The 10940-nt window shown below is 40.5% G+C and overlaps 4 protein-coding genes across 4 annotated transcripts in view; all 4 read left to right on the forward strand.

Annotated features, from left to right (window-relative positions):
* Nucleotides 1-681: 681 nt before the first annotated feature.
* Nucleotides 682-2313, forward strand: LSM04_007638 (uncharacterized protein; the record flags this gene model as incomplete). Its single annotated transcript, XM_067338882.1, has 1 exon — nucleotides 682-2313. The coding sequence occupies one exon, from the start codon at nucleotides 682-684 to the stop codon at nucleotides 2311-2313; it is 1632 nt and encodes a 543-aa protein (XP_067189340.1).
* A 1003-nt stretch (nucleotides 2314-3316) lies between these two features.
* LSM04_000866 (Paraflagellar rod) lies at nucleotides 3317-5314 on the forward strand (the record flags this gene model as incomplete). Its single annotated transcript, XM_067338893.1, has 1 exon — nucleotides 3317-5314. One exon carries the CDS (start codon nucleotides 3317-3319, stop codon nucleotides 5312-5314), a length of 1998 nt encoding a protein of 665 aa, XP_067189263.1.
* Nucleotides 5315-7077: 1763 nt separating this feature from the next.
* LSM04_005811 (Ubiquitin-conjugating enzyme E2) lies at nucleotides 7078-8412 on the forward strand (the record flags this gene model as incomplete). Its single annotated transcript, XM_067338904.1, has 1 exon — nucleotides 7078-8412. The coding sequence occupies one exon, from the start codon at nucleotides 7078-7080 to the stop codon at nucleotides 8410-8412; it is 1335 nt and encodes a 444-aa protein (XP_067189317.1).
* Nucleotides 8413-9139: 727 nt separating this feature from the next.
* The window catches only part of LSM04_000587 (uncharacterized protein), a gene marked incomplete at both ends in the record, with an annotated part of 2442 nt that continues 641 nt past the window's right edge, over nucleotides 9140-10940 (forward strand). The window contains one exon of the mRNA XM_067338915.1: nucleotides 9140-10940. This exon is cut by the window's right edge and continues 641 nt beyond it. Within this exon, the coding sequence (XP_067189259.1) occupies nucleotides 9140-10940 (1801 nt within the window).

Genomic DNA, 10940 nt, shown 5'->3' on the forward strand with positions numbered 1-10940 from the left:
ATTTTATTTATCCGGATTTATGCACATATGTGAGTGCTTTTTTTTTTCCAATGTTTTCTCAGTTACTTTTTGCTTTCTACATTAGTAGGGAAAAATATGTTTTTTGAAAACAAGAAAAAGAATGTACTATTGAGCCCTTGGGGAAAATAATAAATACTTGAAATGGAAGAATATGATTGTGAGCGCTAGTAGGGATAGTTTTCTTTTCGTTTCTTCTTTTCTCTGAACTAAGGTATGCGTCATCTCTTGATTCTATTGGCAATGTTTTTCTTTTGCACCCTCTTCACTGTTTACGCTACTTGTGGTATGAGTTTCCTTTTTTTTTTTGCTGTGTAGAGGTAACGAAATAGAAGTTCGCATAATAGGTCATTTAAAGGAAAGAATACGTAAAAAAGGCAGAAAAAGTATTTCCTTCGACTAGAAGAATCCCATTTATCTTATAAAACAAACCAGTAAGGGTAGTAAGGAGGGACGAAAGAAGTGAAAGAAAAAAAAAACATTCGGAAGAAGAAAAAAAAATCTTTTTTTTTGCTTTTATTTCTTTAATATATTTATCGATATATTGCAAATACTACAGGATATAAAAGGAGATTCATCTTGTTTTTCTCTTTGTGTGCTGAGACTGCTTTTCCCGTCTTGCGTGTGGGATACAGAGGGAGAAAGAGAGAGAGAGAGATAACTATGCTCGTCCCTTCCGTTAATCTCCCGACTCCTCCATCTATGCTGCTCTTGTATGCAGTTGCGATTCTGTTGGTATTCTTTTACAGTACTTCCAGTGTCAATCCTGTAGTGCAGCATGTTATTCCTCTACAGCAGTTTCAGCGTATGCAGCAGCGTTCTCTTATGGCAGATGTACTGAGCGGTATTTCAGATAGTCAAACACCATCTGAGGCGACAGGAACCCATGGCAAAGGTAATAATAATAATAATAATAATAATAATATTAATGGCGGTGGTAGTAGTAGCGGTGGTGGGAGTCATAGTTCAGAGAAGAGCAAGGCCCAGGAGGACGAAGAATATGAAGAAGAAGCTCGACAATATATGTGGCGACAGCGTGTACGTGCACTCCGACATGCGGATTACATGCGTATTGAGACTCTACACTATTTAAAGGTAGTTGCAAGTGCCATTCCCCGATTGCGGCGTGTATGGCGTGGAGAGGATTTCTGTGCCTGGGAAGGCGTAACATGTACGGCGATACGTTATCCAATCGACGCCCTCGTCGATCCACCCCCCACCCGTACCCGAACTCGCAGTGGTTCAACAGCAAGAAGTAATACCCCTGGTAGTCGTACTTCGCCCTCTTCTTCTTCGTATGCTTCTTATTTCTCTTCTTATACTTCATATGCCACTACTACTTCCTCCTCTTCCTCTAGCCGTGGGGCTTCTTCTTCAGCCAGTTCCACGGTGGTAGGCGATGATGGCAGTCGATTTCTCTTCACCTCCGCCCCCCTCACCCCCGGCAGTCCCCTCCCGGTCCATCAAGTGGTGGAGGACCCCGTCTTCACCCTCGTCGGCCTTCGCCTGCGGGGCCTTCACCTCTACGGCCGACTGCCGGTCCTGCGGCCCCCCGGCGCGGCCCACGCGGCTTCCCCGCTGCTGAGCGCCGTGGCGGCGACGGCGGTGATGGAGCAGCGACACCCGCGGGCCCGAAGAGAGGAGGAACGGCGATGGCGGCCCATCACATCGCCGCGGGAGCCGCAGTATTGGCCGTGGGAGGCGGCGGATATGCGGATGTATGCACGGCTGCAGAATAGCACGTATGAGATGGTGCGGTATACAGTGCGGAGGATTCTGCGGCGGTTGGAGCTCCGGGGATTGAAGAATAATCACTCGGATGTGCAGGGTTTTGCGACGGCGGCACCAACCCCATTGAATGCAGATCCAGGAAAGACATCAGCATCGACATCATCTGCAACAGCAACTGGAGGGGGTGGGACACCACTGCAGTCCTCCAAAACAGGAGGAACAGGAAGCACCACTGCAGCACCATATAATAATAATAATAATAATAATAATAATAATAATAATAATAATAATAATGGCCCTGGTATTACGATGATGTTGCAGGAAACGCTGTTGCCAAAGGCAACGCATCAAGATATTGCGCAGACAGTATTTGGGGAGATTGAACCAAGACTGGTTGCTATTCAGAGGCTTGATATTTCGCACAACCCTGGTCTTCTTGTGGTGCAATCGGTAGAGTGGTTGTTTCCATATATGCAAACGTTTAATACAGCGGGAACAAGTCTGCAACCGGCGCATTTCCGAGAACCACCAAAGGATGCTAAAAGGGAAGATGTGTGTTGGTAAGCAATAAAAGAAGAAGAGCAATAAAAGAAAAAGGTGGAGACGGGGTTGTAGTGATAAATGGGAGGTTTTGAATTAGAAGAATGGGGTGAAGAATGTCGTGTATGTATGTTTGTGCTTGTGTTTGTGTGTGTTGTCTCGGTTTTTTTATCTCATGGCTTCTCTGTGAATTTGAGGAAGAATAAACAAAAAATAAGCGGGGTAAAACCTCTCTGATTACATTTCCAATTAATAATAATAATAATAATAATATTATTATTATTATTATTATTATTATTATTATTATTATTATTATTATTATTATTATTATTATTATTATTATTATTATTATTATTATTATTATTATTATTATTATTATTATTATTATTATTATTATTATTATTATTATTATTATTATTATTATTATTATTATTATTGGTAATAATGCTCCCAGTGATTGAAGTTTCAGGTGGCCAGGAAAACCTCACAGTGTGTGCGAGTGACTCTTGGACCAATCATAATAATGCTTTTTTTATTGTTTATTGTTTTTTTGTAATACGCCTCACATTCAGAGGTCTTCGGAAGAAAAACTCTATTAAGACCATTTTAAACTGCCTTGGATGTTGTTGTGTCTGCAAGTGTGACTCTTGGTAGAGACTCCAGAGTAAAGAAAAAAGTGAAAAAGAACGAATGGAAGGGAGATGGAAAAAAAAAAATATTTTCTCTGTATAAAATTTTTATTTTTCTTTTTTGTTTCCTTATTCTTTACTTCTTTGTTCCTATTGATGGTGTAGGTGGTTTCTTGATTCTTACGGTCTGCCCTGATCTGAGGCAAGAAGAAAAGAACGAACGAAAAACAAATAGGTGAAAAGGCGCTATCTCCGTAAGAAGCAAGAGAGGAAAATTTAAAAAAAAGACTTTTGGAGCCTAGAAGAATAAATATATAAAATAAAAGAAACGAAAAGAAAAGAAGGTGAAGTTGAACTCGACAACGTATAGTTATTTTCTATCACCTGTGCTGGTAGGAATGAATAACAAAACAGTTGGCGTTAGCGGTGGTCCCGCTGCGAAGGCAGTTTCTAATTCTGCAGCGGTAGGTGGCTCGCGACCGTCAGAACGTGTGGCTGCAGCACAAAAGTGGTTTCTGCAGCGTGAGGCCGTATTGGATGCGTGTGCATTGGCCACAACTGCCACTACAACCGTTCAAACACGACGGCGCGGCGTACGTGACTGCTCAACACAAATTGTTAAACTACTGGATGAGCTTCGCCAGTCATTTGTCGCAGATCAAACTGTAAATACTGGAAATGATGCTGGAAGGGGTGATAGCGGCAAGGATACGACGACGACAACAACAACAACAACAACTCCAGATAAGAGTAAGAATGATGAACAAATGGCATGGGTAAATGCCATGGCAGAGGCGAATAGTGCCTTATTTCGAACAGAATGTGGATTGGAGGTGGAGCCCAATGAGTTGCTCCTTCCATCGAATGATAATGATAATACAGAGACGGTGCATCGACGATTACAACCTCTGCAACGATTATTAACCGCTACAAAAGATCTACGGCAACTTCCACAGTATAATATATTGGTTTCAGCTGCAGGAAAGGGTAGCACAGAAGCCTCACATATTCCAGCACTTGTAAAAGGGCTTCAAGACACATTGGAAGAGTGTTTGCGTTTACTGGAGCAAGATTACGCTACTTGTGCACGATCTGGAGATGTTATTGCAGCATGGGCAGAGTGGGCCCAACCACTTGTACGTTTGGTATCAGAGTGTCTTCGCATGACTCCACTTGATCGTGTGGTGGAAGAACCACGGGAACGTTTACGTCGTGTGACGTTTGATGTAAAAGAAAAACAACGTGAACAGGAGGATGCGGTGACGGATGGAGATATGGTACGTTCAGAACAATTGTACTTTGAAAAGACGGCTCTATTAGAGACGATGCGTCCATTGTATGATCAACTGGAGCATGCGATTGAATCACACAAGCGGGAGTGTGGAGATGAGCCATTACATCGATTGCGGGCTCTTGCACAGGAATTAACCACACGTCATGCCCCACCATTAATTGCACGACAACAGCAATTAAAGAAACGTGGATACAGTGATTTGGATAAACTCGCTGCACGACGTGAAGAAGTACGAACAACACGTAATACACAACGTGCGGCATTTAATGTCTACCTCACAGAGTGGGATAAACTCTTTGCGGTGAATCAACAACAACAGGAAGGGTGTTTACGGGCGATGGAGGAGTTGGAGCAGCGATTACGTCATCTCTGTGAGGAACGGGCATGTTTGGTAGAGGATCGATTGGAAATGATGACACAAGAGCGGCAACGTGCGGATGATGCGGCGGCGTTTATAGCATTTGCCTCCACACAGGAAAATGCTCTAAGATCTACCATGTTGAATGTAGAACAAACCATATTTTGTGCACAGAGTATGCAGGATACCCTTCGTGCTGGTTATCAGCAATTGCAGAGTCATCTTATGGAAGCTGTGCAGCAGGCGGATGAGGCGCAGTTGTTAGAAGTAAGAAAAGAACGTCTCGAACACTTCCGTGGTCTCTACCTCACTCTTGGTGAATTACAGTTTAAGAAGGAACGACATGTGGAGGAGTTGGATAAGCGTATTGAGTACTATCATGTCCAGCAGGAACTCGCCATGGATACATTTAACCCACGGGCGAAGGAGTTCAGTAAGGCAAAGAAGGATTTGATTGAAGTACGAGAAACTGTACAGGAACAGGTGCGGGGAATTGCCCAAAGAGCAGCACAGCAATTGGAAGAGTTTGCGCCAACCGAAAAGTTGTTATTGGCGTCTGGTGTACAATTCCGCCATCCGGTGGAGGAATTGGCTGAGATGAATGCGGTTCGTACACAGAAGCTACTGGAGTATCATTCTCTCATGTCCACTATGCAAGATGGAAATAGAGAAGAAGAAGAGGATGGGGATGGAAATGGAATAAATACTGCGGCAGGAGGAGGAGTGCGGGATGGGGGGCAATGAGACAGTCGTAGTAACTTAATAGAAAGCAATATATATATATATATATATATATAAAGAAAGAAAGGTTTGTGAAAGGGGTGGTGGGGAGAAATGGGTTTTTTAATTGTGTTCTTATGATGCTGCTTGCGAAGAAAGAAAGAAAGAACTTTAGATATGAGGTGTGTTGTTATTGTTGTTGTTGTTGTTGTTGTTGTTTTTATTGCAGTGAGAAGTGGGGGTGGTACTGACTTTCCCCACTTCCTGTTAAAGGGTCTCTAATGTGAGTAGGCATCGAACATTTTTCTAAACCTTTTCCCATTCAACCGCACACAAATATATATATATTCTTAACTTTATTTATGATATCTAGTTCATGTAAGTTCTCGTGGATGTTTTTGTTTTTTGTTTTTTTTTTTTTTTTATGGATTCCTCTTGTTTTGCCTTTTTTACTGCATAGTTATTTTCGTTCTATGCCTTCTTTTCTTCTTCTCTTTCCGTGTGTAAAGAGCACACCAATGGCTGAGACGCTCACATTCTTTTTTTTTTTTCTTCAGTTCATTTATTTCCCCCTCCATTTATTATTAGATGCGGAAAAAGTGTAAACAATTGGGGAAGAAGATAAAGAACAATGAAAGACTTCCTTCTAATGTTCTTAGAAGAATTTGGCAAGAAAAAAGAACCCGTGTATGTACATACGTATCTATCCATCTATGTATATATATACAGGTCGATGGATTTTCAACGATTTTTGTGCTTTCCTTTTTTTTCGTTTTATTGTTATTGTTTGTTTGCGGTTCTTTTTGTGGTTGTGTAAGTGTTTACGTTTACTCTGAAACTTTTAATTCTGGAATGCAACGAATAAATTAAGAGAAAAAATAATAATAATAATAAACGGAAACAGCAGCAACATTATTGGAAATATGAAACGGAATGAAAGAATAAAAGAAAGGGAAAAAAAAAGAGAAAAAGAAGGAGGGAAAGGGTGGGAGAGTAACCTGAAATGAATGAATGAATAGTGAAAATGATATTGGGAAAAATGGCTATGGTGTATACATATAGTTATAGTACTTTCCTGTTGTAGATGCTGATGCTTCTGCAATAGTTATTTTTTTTTATTCTGTTTGTTTGGTTAGTTAACCCTGCTACAGACCCTGTTCCTCTTGTTTAATTTTTTTTCTTTCTTTATGTCCGTCTTTATTACTATTGTTCTTCTCTTGACTGTTACTGCTGCTTCAGTTTGATGACTTTCGTGTTGTTATTTTTGTTTTGTTTTTTTTTTACTTTTTCCTGTCCATCTGCATTACCACAGTCATTACTTGTGTTGCGTCAATGACTACTATTATTAAAGAATTATGACTGGTATTATTATTGTTGGGTATTCTTCTATATGCCTGGTGTGGAAGCATTATTGTATTTTCTTCTTATGAATCCCTTTCTCTTTCTTTTTTTTTCTCTCTCTCTCTCTCTCTCTTTCTATCATATGTAAAGAGTTTGTATCTGTGTCTGTGTTGACAATCACTCATTTCTCTTGTTCATATTACGAGCAAAAAAGAAAAGAAAAAATAAAAAAAGAGAGAGACACACACACACCTCCCCTATATACGGGACATCTATTATTCAGTCTATAAACAAGAAGGAAAACCAAAACAACAAGTATCAAATCACCCCTCCACCCTACGCTCTTTTCCTTCCTTTTTTTCATTTCATCCTTGCTATTATTATTATTATTATTATTATTATTTAATTACTATTACTATTACTATTGATTTATTATTTATTGCAAAATGAGTAACGCCGCCGCTGCCATTCAACGCCTCTCCAAAGAAAAGAAAAAACTTGACGCCGAGCGGGTCTGTGACTTCTACGCCACCCCATTACCCGACAACCTCTTTGAATGGCACTTTACATTAATGGGACCGACAGACTCTGTTTACGCTGGTGGACTTTATCACGGCTTTCTCCGCTTTCCCCGCAATTATCCCTTCGCCCCACCCGATATCTTCTTTCTCACCCAAAGTGGCCGCTTTGAGGTCGGCACCCGTATTTGCTCCAGTGTGAGTAGTTATCACCCCGAGTTGTGGCAACCCACGTATGATATCGCATTAGTGTTAGTGGCGTTACGGGCATTTATGGCGCAGGAGGAAGACGTTGGTGTTGGGGCGTTAATGCGACGATATGTGAGTGAGGAAGAAAAGCGGCGATTGGCAAATGAGAGTCATTTGTTTGTGTGTGCGTTGTGTGGAATGGGAAGTGCGAAGGCGGTGTGGGAGGCCCACATGCGGGGACATCCACCAGTGGCCCCAGAGGTGGAGGCGAGTGTTCCAAAGCCCATCAAGGATAGAAGGATGGAGAAGGAAGGGGAAAGGGAAGAAACGGAAAAGGAAAGTGGAAGAGGAAGGGGAGAAGAAAGGGATAATGAAGAAAAGAAAGAAACGAAGGAGAAGGAGGAGGAGGAGGAAATAGTAATAGGAATGGGGATAGAAGATAAAGAGGATAATGAAAATAATAATGATGGAAAGAGAAAGAGGGAGTTGGATACCGCAGGAGTCTCGGGAGGGGAAACGGGAGAAGATGGGCATCATCATGTTGCGAAGATGGATGATAATAATAATAATAATAATAATAATAATAATAATAATAATAATAATAATAATAATAATAATAATAATAATAATATTCCTGTGGTGGTGGTTGGGAATGCTAATACAGTGCGAGAAGAAACACCACTCTCCACACGGATGGTACTACGAGGGCGGGAACATCCCACTATAAATGAAAGTGAAGCCCCTGAAGTACCCCCATCATCATCTTTATCAAGATCTATAGATACTGTAAAGCACCATGCGGTATCGAACAGTGCGGTCGATCATCCTCCAAAGGAGGAAAAGGAAGAAGAACATCAAGAAGAAGAAAAGAGTACCGTTCCTGTTACTACTACTACTACTACTACTGATGCTACTGCAGCCGCACAGACAACTTTTGTGAATGAGTCTTATATCCGCATCCGTGTGGGTAATACGGTGATACTTCGCATTAGTATGAAGAAACTGGATACTGCAATTGCTGTAAGTTTCTCTCTCTGTTGTGCTCTCCTGTTTAAGAAGTGGGTATGGTCGTAAGGTCTTGCATATATTTGTATATAAAAGGAAAAGTGTATATGCATTAAGAGTTGGAGAAGGAGAGGGAATGGAGTGCAGAGTGAATATCGATTACGTCTAAATGAATTTGGAACAATTCGAAAATGATGATCTCTGTTTTTTTCTTTTTTTTTTCGCATCTTTTATTTCCGTTAGTATTCTTCTTTTTCTTGCGTTACACTGTGAATAATCGTGCAAATGAGTGTCTGTCAGTTTGTATTTGCTTGTGTATGTGTGTACGGTGTCTTGTGCGTTGATCAACCTTGTTTTATTGCGTGTATTGATCAAATAATATAGAGTATGAGTGCAGGTATAATGACACATCACGTCACTTTAATATTTATATATGCATACAAAAAGAAGGCTTATTGTAAATCAGTTTTGTCTCTTTGAGAAGTGAAATGTCTTGCATCTATGTAAGAATATATATACAAAGTTAGCAATATTAACAATAATAAAAAGTCTAATATATGCCTGAATAAGATCTTTCTTTGTTTGTTTTTTTCGTTATAATTCTCTGCTGTTTTTTTTGTTTTTTTTCTCCTTCTTTGCTATAAATATATATACACATATATATTGGATCCGTTTGGAAGGAAAGTTCATTCAAAAATAGAGTTGTGTATGTATATATACATAAAAATTTATATATATAGCTAGAGATAGAAGTGAAACAATAATATATATATATATATGTATATATATATATATTATGACCAGTCGTCGAACCACATTAACCTTTCTTAAGGACGATGATGCTAATGGACAGAAAAGAACAGGAAGCTCAAGCATCAATTACACAACTTCTAGCCCTGTAGAGATCAATCCCATGACGAAATCCCTCTATTTAACCGTCGCCACCGGTCGTGCCTTCCCTTATGTAGCCCAATGGTTCCATGATAAATCTACAGAAATGCAAAAAAACGCCCAAAGCTTAGAAGAAGCATTTGATGGCGTTATGCAAAATGATTTAAACAAACACCACAAAGACATTCTTCAAACCCGCGCTAAACACGAAAAAGAACGCAATAAATTACTTCGCCTTCTGCAGGAATTACAATTGGTACGTCATCATCAACGTTCTTCTGTAGAGGCGTGGATCGCTACGTTTCAAGCGGGCGCCGCGGCGTATATGGCTGCTTTACATGAAATGGAAGAAACATTATTACACCGAGTGCAATTAGCAGAAAATTGGACATTGCGTGGGGAACGAGATGAAGTGTTGGCCACACTTACACGATTGCAGGAAAACCGTAGGTCTCTGCAAGAACGTGTCAATCGCGATATTGCGAAGGAAACGGCAAGACGGGATCAAACACTGCAGCATATACGTACGGCAATGGAGACGTTAGTGGGAAAGGTGGGAGATGCGGTGACGTGGGAGATACAAAGACGTTTGTTAGGCTATCATAATACACGTACCACGCGAAGAAGGCATCGTCATAATAATAATAATAATAATAATAATAATAAGCCCACGCATACGCATACGAGTATGAGTGGTACTTATACGATGTCGCTTGGAATGTCCGAACTTCCAGAGGATGAAGTGCAGTTATTACAGGAAGAATGGGAATTACAGAAAGAACTTCGACTTGTGGCGAAACGGCGAATGATAGAGAGACAGCAGAAGCGAGAGCAGCAATTATTGTTATTATCAAAGTATCAGAAGCAAAAACAACACGAAGACAAAGAAAAAGAAAAAGAAGGTGTACGAGGTGGGGAAAAGGAAGGATTACAAACATCTCAAATGGAGGCGAGTGTTCTTTCACAGCCAACGCCATCCATTGCAACAATGAGTACAACAACAAATAGAAATACAACAGAAACAACATCTTCCGGTATGTTCCCTCCAATAACATCAACCTCCAAAAATAATAAGAATAAGGAGAATAAAGAAGAAGATGGAGAGTTGGGTTCACTTTTATCAAAAGATGAATCTGACTCTAATGTACAAGGCCACATTTCGGGAAATTCTGATCCTATCTTATTTAAACTCCCCGTTCTTGATCAGAAGGAGGAACACGAACAAGAGGAGGATCCACTACCACAGAAGAGTAGTGCACGCAAAACCATCCCCAGCAGTATGAATAGTACGAGTGGTAACAATGTCATCAACAAGAACAAGGATGATAATGATAATAATATTACTACTACTAATAAGAGTGGAAGGAATAATAAGAATAAAAATAAGATGGCCGTTGCGGATACGCAGGTTCCACATACAATGCCTAATCCACCCAAACCAACTATATGTCAATCCAGAAAAATGATGCATCATCGTCATGGCTCCACTATTTCCCGTCCACCTATTGTACTTCCCCCAAATGATACGTCTCGTAGGATTAATGGACGACCCAATCCCGATCACCTCGCCACTTTACTCGCCGCGTTAACAGAAGACACAGCCCACTTTGCCGTTTCACGAGAAAAGACACAAAGTGAGGTGGAAACATTGCGGGGGGAATTACGCAAACAACAGGCGGAAACATCACGTTTACTAGAGACGAATA

Source organism: Trypanosoma melophagium, assembly GCF_022059095.1.
Source record: "Trypanosoma melophagium isolate St. Kilda chromosome Unknown ctg31segment0, whole genome shotgun sequence".
In the NCBI taxonomy this organism is placed as follows: Eukaryota; Euglenozoa; class Kinetoplastea; order Trypanosomatida; family Trypanosomatidae; genus Trypanosoma; species Trypanosoma melophagium.